Genomic DNA, 18,426 nt, shown 5'->3' with positions numbered 1-18,426 from the left:
TAAAAGGAGAAGAAGATCTTTTATTACTCAAGGGATAACAATTTCCACAATGCTTTGACAGCTCACAAGACTCACAATGAAAACTGGACAAACTAATTCCCTTAAACAGTTCAGGGAATAAATGACTCAATGCAGAAAAAGAAAGATGAGCCAAACGAAAATGACATAACATAACTCGACTGATAGACTCTATAGATATAGACCCAAAAGCAGCTTTTCCAGGTTGTTCAGGGCACTGTCCCGGAGTATCAAGCAGGTATATTCCATTCGCCTCATGGCCACTCCCAATCACCTTCCGAGACTCCAGATCCTGAAAAAACACAGTAGGAAGGAAGAAGGCTACACAACAGTTTAATGACTTAGTTAGACTACTTACAGATAACAAGTTTGTATTTAGTCTTAGGTACATGAAGAGCAGAAGGTAGGAACAAGGAATCATCGGCTAGGGTGATTTTGTCACGTCCAGGAAGTAAATCATACAAAACAAACAAGGTAGAAAGGTTGGTCATATGATCAAAAGCACTTGAATCAATAATCCAAGGGATCCTAAGATTACCTGAAATGATTGCATGATTGGAAGAAGCCCGTATACCTGAATGAGCAAATGCAGAAGAGGCTGAATTATTTGAAGGGTTGGAAGAAGAAGTCACACCCTCTAGGTGACTGATCATCCTCCCAAACTTTTCATATTCTGCTTTCACGGCTGCTAACTGCGCACAAGCTGTCATTTCTTCAGTATGGTACTTGTCACTATCTGGACTAGCAACAGCATTAGCACTCCCTGCCCTTTTATTATCATGCTTCTTCTAAAACCGAAGAGGTAGAAGCTCAGGATGTAATTTCTAGCACTTGTCTTTAGTGTGTTTTGGCCTTTTACAGTACTCACAGACAATCTCTTTCTTCCCTGAGCCACTAGGAGTCCCTACAACCCCTTTGGGTTTCACTCCCATATTAGCAAAGTGAACATTTAGACCAGCCCCTTGAACCTGGACAATCCTTCTGCTCTCTTCACTACTTACCAAGGCATATGCTTGCAACAGTGAGACACTATCCTTGGATAAAATATTTTGTTGTAATATCATACTCTGGGTTTAGTCCAGTTAAGAACTCAAACACCCTGTTTCTCAACCAGTTTTCTGTAGGTCTCTGCATCATTAGTGGTGTCCCAGGTTACAGCTTTTATCAAATCTATTTCTTGCCACAAAGACTTCAATGTTGAGAAGATGGGCTGAATGGCCCATAGGCTGTTTATCCTTTCTTATTTTTTATGCTCTTTGTTGTAATGGGCCTTATTTTGGGCCTATTCTTTCTATGTTATGTTCTTTTAATTTCTTGCCCAACTAAGGACCTCTTTGTAAATTATTAAAGTTTAACTTAATAAAATAGTGTTAGGGGGTAAGAGGAAAGATGAAGGTTCGAAACTCTCTTTCTCTGAACCCTTATTGCCGCCATCTTCTTCTTCATCTTCTCTTCCTTGGAAGTATGATTTCTGCTGTTTTATTTTGATTTCTGCATTTATTCTAAACAGTCCTTATTCTCAAATATTGTTTTTCTTCTTGGTATCAGAGCGAGCCTAAACTTGGCTTGGGCTCTCATGTAGGTGTTGTCCAGCCGACTACATGAGAGTTGTTCTAGAGCTGGAAGCTTCAGCTTGAGTCGCCTAGTTCTTGGAGGTCATTGGAGATTGAAGAAGGTGCCCAAGATTCAAATCTCTTGGAGAGTTGTCTGGTGACCAAGAAGAATCGGAGAAAACAGGTTGTTTCTGATTTAGAGCTTAAATCAGAGATTGAGAGTGGTGCCCAATAATTTCTAGGTTGTTTTCTTTTTTTCTGGATTGTTAAAGTATCTGAAATTTCTCTGAAATTAGTACTGCTATTCGGCCCATCTTCTCTACACCAATCTTCTCACACATTGGCATCTCACATTCATGGGTCTTGTTAGCTAGCTGACTATCTTTATAATATCACTAAAACCCAAGCAGCCAAGTCTGGAGCCAACAACCATCCAATAACCACCTTACAATCACCTTCAATTATTAGATTTTCCACGCCATAATTTTTTTGTTTATGATATTATTTTTTGTAATAAATAAAAAAGAAAGTTCATCCAATAACCACCTTACAATCACCTTCAATTATTAGATTTTCCACGCCATAATTTTTTTGTTTATGATATTATTTTTTGTAATAAATAAAAAAGAAAGTTGTATTAATAAAAAGGAGTACATCAAAAGATGATGAGGAATCATCATGAACTTACAAAATACAAGAAGCAAAACACAAAAATACATCAACTGCCAAATTTAAATTCTAAAACAGACCAAACGTTATCTTCAAAAACTTCCTTTGAAACATCTTCAAATTATGGCAAGACTAAAGCCCAATCCTTGAGTCTTTTCCCACTCAAGAAAACAAATTTGTTACCAACTTTTTAATTGGCCATCAAATATAATTTCATTTCTTTTCTTCCAAATTTCCCAACAAATAGCAAAAGGAAGGCAACTCCAAACAATACCTCGCATTTCCCCCAAAATTAGGCCAGCTACCAAAGATTTCCTTAGGTAGTCTTGGACTTCGCATATTGATACTGAAAGACTGAAGAAATATCCCCACACATGTTTATAGAAGCAAGCCCAACAAACAAATGAATCACGTCCTCCTCATCAGCCATACATAGAATCTCCCCACCAATAATCCTCGGTTTTTTATATGGTCTTGAGTAAGAATTCTTTTCAAGGTTACCAACCCCACAAAAGCCTCCACCATTTGGGGGATTAAATTCCCCCAAACCCCTTTGATCTCCATGTTGTAATCATAGTTGTCAAGGCGTCGCCTAGGCGACTAGGCGCCCTTGGCTGGGCGCCTCGCCCAAACGCCTTGACTTTTAGCAACTAGGCGCCCACCTAGGCGATTAAGCGCCTGCCTAGGCGACAAAAATGACAAGGCAGGCGCCTTTTATAATATCATTTATATTGTTGTATCTTATTAATGTATGTGTTAATACATTTTATTATATGCTATATATCAATTATATTTTGTTTTAATGTTTTACTATTGGAATTTAAAAGATCAAAGGGTTTTGAGAAGAGAAAAAGAAAGAAAGACAAAAAGAAAAAAAAAAAGAAAAGAAAGGGGAAAGAAATAATAGAATAATAAAGTTCTTTTTTTTCTATTCTCTCTCTAATTAAATAAAACAGAAACTCCATCCTTGTTTTTTTTTCTATTTTACTTTCCATCTTGAATATTTATCATATAAAGTTAATAACCTTCTTTAGCTGCTAATTAATATGAATTTGCTCTATTAAATACTTATTATAGTAGTATTATTTTTTTTAAATAATGAAATTAATATATGTAAAAGATTTTTATCTTTTAGATGTGATGATTTGCCACATTTTTAGAGGAAATTTAATGTTCTTAATAAAGAGAATTGCTATTTTTCAATTAACATACATGTTGAATGGTATATAAAACTAGGAAACTAGCCAAAAGTCAGTTTTTCATATTATAAAATTTTTATCGCCTAGGCAACTAGGCGACTAGGCACCCTAGTGTCACCCAAAATCGCCTAGACACCTTGAAAACTATGGTTGTAATAAAATTTTACCTTAAACATACCATTTCTACTTTCTTTCCACCATCTCACATCTCATCTGGCTGTCTGGATCTCTATTGTTTGCAACTTCGCTAACAATCCTCTACCTCTCAACCAAGCAGTGGTTTTCTAAATCTGGGTCACCACTCCCCTCTTCCTTGATTCACCTCATAAATTTCAACAATTGACACATTTTTCCAACTGAGCAAATAAAATCTTGTACTAAGCTCACAAAGTCTACCAATACCCAGCCAATCATCCTCCTAGAATCTGAAGTTGGCTTCACCTCCCACCTTGAAGGAAACACAGTTGAAAGAAAGATGATAGAAAGTTCATAATCCCAACCAAAATTTGTAATACCATACTTACAAGCAACTACCTTTCTCTAAACTGAACTCCTTTCCTCCCCAAATCTTCACATCCATTTACCCAACAAATCCTTGTTAAAGATTTTTATTCTTCTAATTCCAAGCCCACCACCATTTTTGTCTCTGCAAACCCAACCCCACTTCACAAGATGATTTTTTTCTCCAACCACTTTACATTCCAACAAAATCTATTTGCATCTTCTTTATTGCTTCTGCCACCGGTGATGGGATCTTGAGTAGAGAGAGGTAGTAGATCAAGAGATTAGATACGACACTCTAATCAAAGTTATTCTCCCACCAAGAGATATACTTGCTAACCTGTAGCAGTGATTGGAGCAAAAGAAAGAGAAAACAGAGAAGAGAGAAGAGAATGAATGGGCAGCAAGTGTTCTCAACCAGCCCTAAAGCAATATTTATATCTGTTAGAATGCTCGAGTCAGGGGTATTTTGGTCATTTTGGATTATCTGCTTGAGAGTGAAAGGTCTATTGTATCTGAGTTTAAGTTATGTGTCCCATCTTCTATGAGGGACAAAATGGTCTTTCCTGTAACTCTATGTTTTCGAATAAATACAAGAGGGTCAGCTAGGGGAGAGTGATTTTGACTCTCTTCTAGTCTGGCCGAACCTTTCTTTCTTCTTCTTCTTCTTCTTCTTCTTCTTCTTCTTTATCTTTTCTTTCTTCTTCTCTACTTCAACCTAGAATCTGCTAGAGTTTACTAACATGGTATCAGAGCTGTAAGGTCGTATCCTCATTTCTTTCTTGCTGCTGTTCTCTTTCTGGGTTCGCCGCCAACTTTCACAGTCATCTTCTTCCTTTTCGACTGACCTGAGTGGAGGTTCGATAAGGGGCTGAAAAGGAGCTGTCGTTTTGTGGGCCTGGAGGTGAGGATGCCTCCGGTCGTTGCTATGGTGGTCGTTGGAGTGGTATACTAAACCCTCTATTCAGTATCGAAGAGGGCTGAATGTGGACAGGTATGAACACTACTGTTGTTTGTCCAAGGGACTGTGAATGTTTCTTTTTGTTTCAAAAGTTGGTTGTGGTGGTGGTGCTCAGTGTGACTGATATGCATCTCAGTTGTGTTCCTCTGCATTTCTCTTCGTATGTATGTTGAAAGAAGAGTTGTCGACTGCTGAAGTTCACAACAGCAGTAGATTGGTGGTGGTTGTGTCGTGGTGATTGGTGTATCTATGTTTCAAAATATTTAAAAGTGATCTCCTATACCTTGTGTGTAATCAGTTCTGCAGTGTGCAGCCCAGGTGTTTGATGTGAAGACTGAGTGATTTCAGTCTTAGTGTGTTGATGGTGAATGGTTCTGCAGTGTGCAGCCCAGGTGTTTGATGTGAAGACTGAGAGATTTCAGCCTTAGTGTGTGGTGTGTAATGTGTATTTAAGGAAGCTGGAATTGGTGGTGTTATAAGTGAGATAAGTCTTGTGAAAGAGTGTGAGATTGTGTTGTATATTTGAAGGTGAAATAATTAAGATGGCTTCATTTGAAAATGGGAATGATAACAAAACAGGTGTCACGCTTTCTCCAGACTATCTAAGTGTTCAAATGACATCCATCAAGTTGAATGGTGAGAATTATGTACCATGGGCAAAATCTGTGGAGGTGTTCTTGAAGGCCAAGAGAAAGGTAAAACATGTAAGAGAGGAGAAACCTCCCTCTAATTCCCCTGGGTTCAGTGACTGGGAACAAGTAGATGCACAGATAATGACATGGCTCTGGAACAGCATGGAACCAAAGATTAGTGTGAACTTCATGTTCCCAGATACAGCTAAGGAAATCTGGGATCATGCTAAGAAGTTGTACTCTAGACAAGACAATACAACTAAGGTGTATCAGTTGTACCAAGAGTATTTCAATTTGAAGCAAGGGAGTCAAAGCTTAGAAGAGTACTATGCAAGTTTGAGGAACATTCGTAATGAGCTTAATGTGTATCACCTCTAACATCAGATGTTCAGATACAACAACAGCAACGTGAGCAGCTTGATGTGACAAGGTTTCTTGTGGGGTTGAAGGCTGAGTATGAGCCTGTCAGAGCACAAATATTGGGAGGATCTGCTCTTCCCTCACTTGAAGAAGTTTTTGCTCGTCTTATGAGGACATCCATTGAGTCGGTAGAACATTCTTCTCTCTCTGACAGATCTGGTTTGGTAGTGACTAAAGGGGGTGGTCGTGGAAAAAGAAGTGGTGGTGTCAGGAGTGGACTCCCAAGCAACCGTGGTGGTCACATGTTTAGCAGGGCTAGTGGTCGGACTGGAGGTCAAGACTCAGGGGGAGGTCGGGGAAGAGGAAGGAGTTATACTCAGAGAAAGTGTACACATTGTGGTTTAGAGGGGCACACAGTTAATTTCTGCTATGATTTGCGTGGTACACCCAACACTTGGGCTAACCATGCTAGGACTAAGGGTAGTGACACAATTACTGAAAGTCAGCAAACTGACCCAATCCCCTCCACATCTACTTGTGCTTCTGAGAAGGAAATGGTGAGTGTACCACGTGCAGTATATGAACAGTTCATTCAAACATCTCAGCAGAACACCGCTACACTTGCCCATTCAGATATGGCTTGCTTAGCTTCCAAAGACTCACACTGGATCATTGACTCTGAGGCCTCGGACCATATGTCTGGGACTCATGATGTATTTTCTTCCCTTTCCCACTCCTCCACACCTCAAACAGTTACACTTGCTAATGGTTCTACATCTCCTATCTGTGGTGTTGGTGATGTTAATCTCTCCTCCTTGCCTTTATCATCTGTTTTATATGTTCCTAAGTTTCCTTTTAACCTTATGTCTGTCAGCAGATTAACCAAGTCTCTTAATTGTTCTGTAACCTTCTACCCTTCTTCTTGTGTGTTTCAGGATCTCAAGACGAGGCAGAAGATTGGTGGAGGGCATGAAGCAGGTGGATTATATTACCTTGATGGTGGTGGTCCTCCAGTAGCTTTTTAGTCATCTCTTACTCCTCTTCAATGGCACTGCAGACTTGGTCATCCTTCTCTCAAGGCCTTGAAGTTATTGGTTCCTTCCTTGAGTCATCTTTCATCATTAGATTGTGAGTCATGTCAATTGGGTAAACATCATAGAGTCTCATTTAGTCCAAGAGTTGATAGTCGTGTCTCAAGTCCTTTCTCTTTAGTTCATTCCGATGTATGGGGTCCAATTAAAGTGGTGTCATACAATGGGTATAAGTATTTTGTAATCTTTGTTGATGACTTTTCAAGGATGACATGGATTTATCTTATGAAAGATCGTAGTGAGTTGTTCCCTATTTTTCAAAAATTTTATGCTGAAATACGCACTCAATTTGGTGTTCATATTAAAATTCTTCGCTCTGATAATGCCAAAGAATACAACTCCTCACCATTTCAGCAATACCTAGAACATCATGGGATCATTCATCAAACTTCTTGTGCCTACACCCCACAACAGAACGGTATAGCTAAACGAAAAAATCGACATCTTCTTGAAACTAATCGATCCTTGATGATTAATATGAATGTCCCAAAACTTTTTTGGAGTGATGTTGTTCTTACATCCTGTTTTCTGATCAATCGGATGCCCATGTCAATCCTTGGAAGTCAATCCCCTTTCTCCGTGTTGTTTCCCACTTTATCTCCATTTCCTCTTACCCCAAGAATCTTTGGCTGTGTTTGTTTTGTTCAACACTTGGGGCCTGGGTTAGACAAGCTAGATGCTCGAGCTACTAAGTGTATCTTTCTTGGCTACTCAAGGACTCAGAAAGGGTATAAGTGTTATAACCCAAAATTCCATAAATTGTTTGTGTGCTCTGATGTCACCTTCTTTGAGTCAGTTCCGTTCTTCTCAGATGCTGGGGTCTCTTCCTCTCCCTCTGTGGTTCCCCTTCCTGTACCTGTTGTGGACATCCTTCCAATAGCTCCTGTTTCTACTGCAGATGCACATCCTATGCCTGTTACTACTGTGAAGCCGCCAATCACTCAAGTGTATACCCGCAGAAGTGCATCGGGCCCTCCTCCACTTCAGCCCCTGTCGACAGATCCTGCTACTGCTCCTCCTTCAGATCCTGATCTTCCTATTGCTCTGCGAAAAGGTAAACGTACTTGTACTTCTCACCCCATTTCACACTATGTTTCTACTGCTCACCTTTCTACTTCTCATTGCAAATTTATCTCATTACTCTCATTTGTTCCCATTCCCAAGACTGTCCAGGAAGCTCTTGCCTCCCCAGGGTGGTGACAAGCCATGGAAGAAGAACTCTCTGCTCTACAACATAATCACACATGGGAACTCACCGCTCTTCCTTCCAGTAAGCACACAGTTGGGTGTAAATGGGTCTACACAGTGAAGCGATTGAAAGCGAGGTTGGTGGCCAAGGGTTATTCTCAGATGTATGGTGTGGACTATATGGAGACATTTTCTCCTATGGCTAAGATTGGTTCAGTTCGGGTTCAGTTCGGGTGCTGATTTCTCCTATGGCTAAGACATTGTACAACTTGACATAAAAAATGCCTTCCTGCATGGTGATCTAGTTGAGGAGGTGTATATGGAGCAACCACCAGGGTTTGTTGCTCAGGGGGAGTCTGGCAAAGTGTGTAGGCTCAAAAAGGCAATTTATGGACTGAAACAATCTCCACGTGCTTGGTTTGGCAGGTTCAGTGAAGTGATGAAAGCCTTTGGGATGAAACAATGTCAGGTTGATCATTCTGTGTTCAGCTATAACTCAAAGGATGGGAAAATCTTGCTAGTCGTGTATGTGGATGATATTGTCATAACTGGGAGTGATAGCAATGGAATCAACAGGTTGAAGAAATTCTTACAGGATCACTTCAATACGAAAGATCTGGGGAAGCTGAAATATTTCCTGGGAATAGAGGTTGCGAGGTCAAAACATGGGATCAACCTATGTCAGAGAAAATATGTTCTTGATCTACTTGAAGAAACAGGGTTGTTAGGTGCTAAACCAGCAGAGACTCCTATGGAACTCAATGCCAAGTTGAGTGTTGATGCGGTTGAAGAGTTTGATGATCCTGGAAGATACAGAAGGTTGGTGGGCAAATTGAACTACCTGACCATTACCCGACCAGATATATCATTTGTTGTGAGTGTGGTGAGCCAGTTTATGCAACATCCTCGGGTTCCTCACTGGGAAGCTGTTCTGAGAATTGTTAGGTACCTAAAAGGTGCTCCAGGTCGTGGTTTGTTATACCAAAGTGGAGGAACTCTTGAGGTAGTAGGGTACACAGATGCTGACTGGGCTGGTTCTATATCAGACAGGAGATCAACTACAGGGTATTGTACCTTCCTCGGTGGCAATCTTGTAACTTGGAAGAGCAAGAAACAAATAGTGGTGGCAAGAAGTAGTATAGAAGCAAAGTACAGGGCTATGGCCCATACCACATGTGAGCTAGTATGGCTGAAGAACTTGCTTCAAGAGATGGGATTCTCAATTGACAAACCCATGAAATTATACTGTGATAACCAAGTTGTTGTTCACATCTCTTCCAATCCCGTCTTTCATGAGAGAACTAAGCATATCGAGGTTGATTGTCACTTAAGAGATAAAGTAATAAGTGGGGTGATAACCACATCTCATGTGAGCTCAGGAAATCAGTGGGTAGATCTCCTCACAAAGGGATTGTCTCGAGGAAGAATAGATTACATTTGTAACAAGCTGGGACTATATGATATATACTCTCCAGCTTGAGGGGGAGTGTTAGAATGCTCGAGTTAGGGGTATTTTGGTCATTCTGGATTATCTGCTTGAGAGTGAAAGGTCTATTGTATCTGAGTTTAAGTTATGTGTCCCATCTTCTATGAGGGACAAAATGGTCTTTCCTGTAACTCTATGTTTTCGAATAAATACAAGTGGGTCAGCTAGGGGAGAGTGATTTTGACTCTCTTCTAGTTTGGTCGAACCTTTCTTTCTTCTTCTTCTTCTTCTTCTTCTTCTTTATCTTTTCTTTCTTCTTCTCTACTTCAACCTAGAATCTGCTAGAGTTTACTAACAATATCAAGGGGCTAATGGTACATAAAAAGACTGATGTGCCCCTGATTAGTGAAGGCACACTCAGACACAAATAAAAGATCCGATTTGGGCCTAATAACTTCAGGCCCACTACAGAAAAATATCTAAAACATAAAGAAAAAAAGGCCCACAAATAATCACCCATTACAACAAGATAAATATTTCCCCTTCCAACCCGCTAACCTTTGCTCGATCCTATCCAAAACTGGCTGACAGGTAGAGGAAATAGAAACCTTAGCACCAATAGGCAATCCCAGATAAGTGAAAGGAATTTCTCCCACCAAACACCCCAAAGAAGTTGCACAGTCTTCCAACAAGTTTTTGAGAGGTATCTCCCACCCTGATCATGACTTGCCACTCTTGTTTAAATTGTTTTTTTTTTTTTTGACTTGCCAGGAACCCAGGACCTCAAAACATTTGAAGATGGCTCTCAAATTAAGGTATCATCCATAAACTGGAGATGAGAAACGGATAGACCATCCCTACCAACTTTGAAACCATTCAACTCCCTTAATCACCAGTTTATGCAACACTACAAACAGCATGATAGAAAGTGGGCCTCCTTGCTTTAAGACCAGATTTTTGTTGAGACACTGTTCACCAGTACAGAGAAGGAGACTGTAGAAATGCAAGCAAACATCCATTCTCTCCAGCATACCTCCAAAAAACCCCATTCTACATGATCAGACGCCTTTTCAATATCAATTTTACAAATTAGACCTTCCTCTCCACTTCTGATTCTTGCATCCACCGTCTCACTTGCTATAATCACTACTATCTAGAATTTGCCTTCCCTCCACAAAGCCCATTTGAGTTGGGCACAATCTCATGAAGCACAGAACTTAATCTCCTTGGTAGAACTTTTGCAATCGTCTTGTATGGACTAGAAACTAAGCTTATTGGCCTGAATTCTCTCACCTTACAAGAATTTTCGAACTTAGGCACAAGATAGATAAAGGCAGCATTTGTACCTTTTCTTTCTAAAGTTATTTACACTTCCAAAATATCATTTTTAACATAGTTCCAGCATCTCCTATAGAATAACAAGTTGAAATTATTCATCCTTGGGAGCTTTCTCCCTTCATCATTTTCACTGCCCCCCTAGATTTCTTCCTCATCGAACTATCTCTCCAACCAATCCTTCATCAATCCCCAATCTTATTGAATCCCAAACCTTCCAAGAATCATTTCCTCCTTTGGGATGATGAAAAGAGTTTCACTTAGAAAGTCCTTATTTCTTCCTCGATCTCCTTTTCATTGTTAATCACTCTATCCCTAAAAATGAAATTACTTCTCCTTTCCCTTGTCATTGCATGGAAAAAGGCTATGTTTTTATCCCCTTCCTTCAACCACAATGCTCTAGATTTTTGCCTCCACATCATCTCCTCATGATGAATCATTCCCCCCCCCCCACCCTAGAAAGATTGTTTTCTTCCTCCATTCTATTCAATTCTGCCATTTCTTTAACATTTCTGGTTTTTTGGCTTCAACATTACCAAATATTTTTGTGTTCCACATCTACAAATCCTCCCTCAAAAGCTGAAATTTCTTCATCAATATAAAACCAGCTTTCCCTTGAATCCGATAGCTCTTCCATCTGTCCTCAACACATTACAAAAACTGTGGATGACCAAACCACATCTTTTCAAATAAAAACGGTTTGGGCCCATCAACCCTTGAGATGCTCCTCAAAAGAATTGGCTTATGATCTGAGATAGTGCAAACAACACAAATATTGCATTAAAGGATGTATTAATGCCTAAGCTGTATGAAAATGGTAAGACTACTGTTACTCTAATTTGGACAAATTACATGAGAATGAGATAGGCACTCCAGGATGGGATTCATCATGAATTTTATCACATGTAAGAAATTTGAATTCTCCAAATGAGTGATCATCCAACAATGAAAATCAATCTAAACAAGTGCAGTGCAGAAAATTACAGATAAAAAGATTGAAGAAGATGTTAAGTGGTTAACTGCTTCAAATAGCCCAACAAACTAGAGCAGGCAATGATAATTAATTACAATAATACTTTTTTTATGAGTAATTACAATAATACTTTCTTAATAAACTTATCTGTAACAGAATTGAAGAATGATGAAACAAGCTTTACCTGTGAAGCAAGCTTCCTTGTTGGGCAAATGATAACTACACCAGTTCCATCAGAAGGGGTAAAACACTGTTCATATAACAATTCAACAGCTGGTACCAGAAAACCAACATTCTCTGAATAATGCGTCCCTACAACTCTAAAAACATCCTTTCCATCTAAAAGTGGTGGGATAGATCTAACTTGAAACTGAAGTTGCAAATCAGAAATGTAATATCAGGAACAGATTTCTCCCAACAGAATTTTACAAGGAATTATATCATTATAGAACTGAAAAAATAACTAAAAGAATTTCTCTTGATTAAAATTAAGGAATTGGCTCATGTATGGGGACATAGGAACACTAGTTTCTATCTTGGGCCCTCATAACTTAAGAGGCAGATATTCAGATTTCAAGGTTCCATCATTGCATGTGTCCCACCTAAGAGAGGCCCCAACCAAAAACAAGCATAACTAGATGTCTTTATACCATTTTATTTATGCACCATTTTTGGAGTTTTCAAAGAGTTGGAACTTTTGACCACTGTCAAATATCTGCTTCAAAAATACACATTTTTTTATGAATATGCTTCAAAAAAACACACATCTTGGATAAAATTTTAAAGCAATTTTTTGCCCAAGTAATTTTCAGGGTGGAACCAATTGAATGGTAATCCCTGACAATACTAACCTAGGACAGATGGCAAGTTATGTGACCCCAGACCAAATACAAGGCCCTACATCCACCAACAAACCTAAGGCCTTATTTGTTCACAGTACAATTTTATTTGCATTGGTGCAAAAATATGGAAATGTAAATGATATAAGTACAAAATTTGATTCATTTTTGTTTCAGCTATTGCCTTATTTTGTTTGTTTAAATTATAAGTAAACTAAAACTTGAGGCAAAATAAAGTAAACACCAAAGCAAAAGTGAACCAGAATTTGCATTTTTCTAATTTAAACTCTCAAGCATCTGTACTGGTGCAAATGAAATTGCAGTTCAAACAGCCGATTAAAAAGAAAGCACTTTAAACAAATGAAGCCTAAGGTTTATCTCAGAATAACAGAAAATACCACAAAAAAAAGGTGAGAGACAGTAATAGTGTCATTTTCTCCCAGGTGTATTCTAAAATCACAAAGTTGTCATTCTTCCTCTCTTGTGAAAGCCCTAGAAGCAGAAGATTGCTGAGCTCTCCTCAGTCTCAGTGTTGTCTTAAGCTTGTAGCCTATATTTTATTGCAACAAACAACAACCATGATGAGGTAGCATCTTTATCTTAATCTTTTACCATATAATGCCAATACCTTCCTTGGCTTTACATCTAGACAACCATGCAAAAATTTTCCATGTATTTCCTCATCTCTCTCTCTCCACTTATTTTCCCCTCTCCCCACTCTACTCATCTTTCCTTTTTTTATGCTTTATTTCTCTCTCCACTTGCACATGCAAATGCATGTGCTGCTCAACTAGTTATTGTAGAAGGGTGAATAATTACTTCTAGGTGGATTTTCATCAAACTGTGGGAAGGTAATTTCTGGTCCTATAGCAAATTTGCAATAATTCCCAAAATGATCTTTTTTCAAGATGACCATACTGTGGGTGAACCATGTAGGTACCTTTGGTTGTGTTCTCCCTTTTTTTCCGTTTTCTAATATTCTCTCATTTATTTGCATAAAATTTCTTTGTATCCACCATAGATTTCCATTATAAACATATATTTTTTTGATAAGTAAGAGAGTTTTTATTAGAAAGTGGAGAAAAACAGTTACTATAATTCAAGGAGAGGCACAAGCTGCAACCTCTCCAAGAAGGCAAAACCAAAAACAGATTACAACTGTTCCCTATTGGCCCCTTGCTTGGCTAAACTATCAGCCCTAGCATGACCTCCCCACCCATTGTATTCTGACACACATATTTCTTGTCAGCCACTTGAATTTTTTAAATTCATTCTTGAGGCACCAAACCAGTCTCTGAGTTTTGTAGCCACCCCACCATCACCTTGGAATCGCCCCCTATTAGTAGTTTTTGCACTCCTAGCTGTACTGCAAACTGTACCCCCTTGAAGGGCAGCTAGTAATTCCACCCTAGTGGAGTCCCCCACATCTAAATGGCCCGAGTATAAATAGAACCACATTATAAACATATCTGTAGTGTTTGGTGCTATGATAAACAGATACCTATATAAGGGTGTCATGTTGGATACTTGAATTTTTAGTATAACTTCTGTATCCTGCACCTTGTCTAGCCATGTCCTTGCCATATCCAGGTAACATAGATTGGTTTTTTTATTTTCAACCTTTCCCCCAAAGTGGCAAAGAATGAACATGAGAACAAACATCTTAAAAGAGGATGGGATTAGGATATTCAAATTCAGCTTCAAACCAAACCAAACTGAAAAAGCCATTTCGATTTGGTTCGGTTTTCAGTTTTCAGTTCAGTTTGGCAAAACAAAATTCAACCAAACCTAACTGAAAACCAAATAAACTGATATTATACATACATACATACATATATATATATATATGGAGAGAGAGAGATGCATTAATATGCACCACACACAATATATATTAAAATTGTAGCATTCTGTTTTTTGTTAATGGGCCAAAACTGACCAAACTGAATTGAATTCGATTCAGTTCAGTTCATTAGAATGGATACCAAAATGTCAATTAGATTCTTGGTTCTAAATGACCAAACCAAACCAACCGAATGAACACCCTTAGGTGGAATCAAATCCAACCCCCAATTCTAAGCTCGTATCTTCTTTCTATTTAGGAGGAATTCAAGTAGATTAAGTTTCCAAATAATGAACCAACAATAACACCCCAAAGAAATAACAATAATAGGTCTCTATTTGGTAAGGACACCATAGGGTAAGCTTGGATTTAAAATGTAAGGCTAGGGTGACATCCAATAGAGTTTTGTGCTTGGAAAGATCCTTTATGGGAACAATAATATGATGCTGACAAAACAAGTGGGCTATGGCATTGTAGAATTATAGCCACAAAACAAATCCAGAAAATTAAACTTGTTCTTCAGTTATATAAGTATTTAGCAAGGCGCTTTTTCTGGTTATGTTTCAGCATTCCCTCTACGTTAAATGAAACAAAGTTTTTGAAATTTGAATATTTAACCATATAACATCTAATTTATTTTTTCTACACGCCAACTCAGCTCAATAAAGCCTTTATCCCAACTAATATGAAGTTGACATAAATCCTGTCCAACAATTTTTATCATGTTCTAGATGCACCTTACTATAGAATAACGTTTTCTAATTATAAAGCCCTATCTAAGTTTTTATATATACATATATCAAGCTGCTGGTTTTGATTTTTGTGAAATTTTTGAACCATGGTCAGTACTCATTAAAGAGGACTCTTGTTTTTTATTTTGGTGCTGTTTTAGATAAGAAGCATTGAATGCTTATTATGTTGTTCAGTAACGTTTCATAGAAACCTTTCTAGTGCTCCAAAAGCGAAAAATAGTTGATCTTCTGGCCGTTAAGTTGTAAAATTAGTTATTTTCTCTTAATGGTGCTAAAAATAAGAACTACGAACTGTGGTCCGATCAGAAACTATGACAGAACTCCCTAGGCCTCTGTTATGCATACGCAATGATACACAATGATATGAAACCGATATTACCTCATCCATGTTCTCCAAATCCAAATCCTTAATGCCATCCATGGTGGGCTTGGAGATGCCCACTTCAAAAAACCGGATTATCTTCCTGATACCTAATCGTGTCTGCAACTTCTGCTTCTTATTGTTACCCTCCGTTTCATACTTAGCTTTCTCCTCCTCAGCATTACCATATTCTCTATCCTCGGTCGGTTTTTGCTTGCTTTTCTCTGCGATCACCAGTTTTTCTACTTCTGATGCTGTTATCGTCTCTTCTCCTTCGTCTCCATCTTCAACTCCTTTATTAGCTTCTTCGGCACCCGAATCTGCAACAGTTCCTTTCCTACGTTTCCTCTTATTCTTATTCTCTTCTTCGTTGTTCTATTGATGGGAACTTCTCCCTCTACCGTAGCCATGAGAGTCCAGTTCGCTGGAAGAAAAGGAAACCAGGTAAGTGTATATTACATTGGACGGGGACCAGTTACTCGCCATCTATAACTATCTATATATAGAGAGATTACCCACGTCAGCCTCTCATAAAGGAAGGACACCTATCCATTTATAAAATCTTAATTAAATAGAATTAAAAAATCTGTTATATCTCTTTAATTGGTATATATATATATATATATATATATTCAAATAAAGGAGTGTAGAAATTTTCTCCATTTTTTGAATTTTTTATTTTTTAATTTTATATCATTTTTTAAATAATCAATGAGATGCACTTTCCCAATAATCTAAATAAACTTTTCTTTTAAAATTTCTCCTAAACTATCTCTCCCACTTTCTCTAAAATTATCTCTAATTCTTATTTATTTTCTAAATTATCTCCAATTCCTATATATCTCCAAAATGATCTCTTATTTAGTAGAGAGTTTCTCTCCTAAATTATTTCTAATTCCTATTTATCCTCTCCCCTACTTTATATCTATATCTATCTAAACAAAGTTTGGATGAAAAAATTTCAAAATTATTTAAATATTCAAACAAAATTACATAATAACTTTAAAATATTTATTAAAAACACAAAAAGAAATTTTATATTTTTACAAAATATATCACAAAATTATGTGCTAACAATTTAAATTTTGTTTTTTTCTGGATTACCAATTTAAATGTTTTTCAAATATTTAGTAATATGTAACAGATTTAAATAAATAAGATTCAAATAACAAAAAAAATTAAATATTTTGTAGATTATTAAATATTTAAATAAATAAATATTTATCATAACTACATTTTAAATACTTAAAATAACAAAATTATGTAATAAATTTTAAAAAAATCTTCAAAGTAGAAAAATAATTTTAACATCATATTGAAATTAATAATAATTTAATTTATTACAAAATTAATAATTATATTATGTAATAATAGTATGGATTTTATGGATAATTGAATTCATGAAATAACTAATGTTTAAAGTTTAAATATTTTAGATATTATTTAAGTATTTAAATAACTAAGCATTTTAAACAACAAAATATTTAACATAACTAGATTTTAAATAGTCTAAAATAAAGAAATTATGTAATAAATTTAAAAAATCTGAAAAGTAGATAATTATAACATAATATAGAAATTAATAATAATTTAATATTTTACATAATATTGTAAATAACTAATTTCACTAATATCAAGTAATAATTTGAGAAAATAACTTTCAAAAAATTAATATTTATTAATAATAATTTTAAACTCATAATATGTATTTATTATATAATTATATATACTAAAATTAATATTTATTGTATTTCAGTAATTATTTATTGTTTTTTGTGAAAAATGTAATTTCAATGATTATGTATAAATTTATTTTGTTTTGTTATTTAACAGAAAACTTTTAACAATTTTTGGAGATTAAACTAAAATTATTGAAATTTTTTAATTTAATTTATTGTACTTATTGTATTTATTGTATTTTTGTTATAACTTATTGATTAATATTTATTAGAGATTAAACTATTATTTGAGATTATAGTACTTACTGACTAATTTAATATATTTTTAGTGCTTATTGTATTTTTTTAATATTAAAATTATTGTATTTTTCATTATCAATATATTTTCAATAATTGTGTATTTTCGCTATATATTTTCAATAATTTTTGGAGATTAAACTATTGTTATTTATTAGAGATGAGACTATTAATTTAGTTAAAATTATGAGTGGTCATGAGTTTGTTTGATTCAATCGTAGGCTCTTTGGCCAACCAAATTGACATGGTCAGGTTGGGGAGTTGGTCAACTAAAACAAAATGACCTTTTGTGAAAACAACCCACTCAAATTGTATCAATTTAAGTTGATTTTTTTGTTTGGTTAATCAGTTCAAAAGACTAAAACTTAAAAATTAAATTAAATTTTAAAAATTACAATGCAATTATTAAAAATAAATTTAAAAATTAGATTTATTTTAAAATATAAAATATTATTATATTTCCATAGTTAGGTTGTTCAATTTTGGTCGGTTTACAAATGGTCAAAGTGAAACTGATCCAACTTGGTCGAATTGGGAAATTTTTTAACCAAAGCCAACCTAAAATACTAAAAAACCAACCAACTCGGGTTGAGTTGATCGGGTTGGTCGATTTCATCAGTTTGATGAATAAACCTAACTAAAATTAATTATTGTTATTTTTGTATCATAAAAAATTCATTAAAAATAGTATATAAAATATGAATAATTATTAATTATTTAAAAAGTTGAAAATATAAAACAAATACTCTTAT

The 18,426-nt window shown here is 36.2% G+C and overlaps 1 protein-coding gene across 5 annotated transcripts in view; it reads right to left on the bottom strand.

Annotated features, from left to right (window-relative positions):
* LOC104610065 (ATP-dependent RNA helicase has1-like) overlaps positions 1-16,158 on the bottom strand; it is a 44,481-nt gene extending 28,323 nt beyond the window's left edge. For all 5 annotated transcript variants that reach the window (XM_088895003.1, XM_088895004.1, XM_088895002.1 and 2 more), the window contains exons 1-2: positions 15,717-16,158; positions 12,091-12,276 (exon numbers count right to left, since the gene is read on the bottom strand). In XM_088895003.1, the coding sequence (XP_088751129.1) occupies positions 12,091-12,276; positions 15,717-15,758 (228 nt within the window). In that variant the 5' untranslated portion in view covers positions 15,759-16,158. The remainder of the gene's footprint in view (positions 1-12,090; positions 12,277-15,716) is intronic.
* Positions 16,159-18,426: the final 2,268 nt, after the last annotated feature.

Source organism: Nelumbo nucifera, chromosome 1 (genome assembly GCF_055504915.1).
Source record: "Nelumbo nucifera cultivar China Antique chromosome 1, China Antique-T2T, whole genome shotgun sequence".
In the NCBI taxonomy this organism is placed as follows: Eukaryota; Viridiplantae; Streptophyta; class Magnoliopsida; order Proteales; family Nelumbonaceae; genus Nelumbo; species Nelumbo nucifera.
The sequence above is the reverse complement of the archived record's forward strand: the minus strand, read 5'-3'. Positions and strand labels throughout refer to the sequence as shown.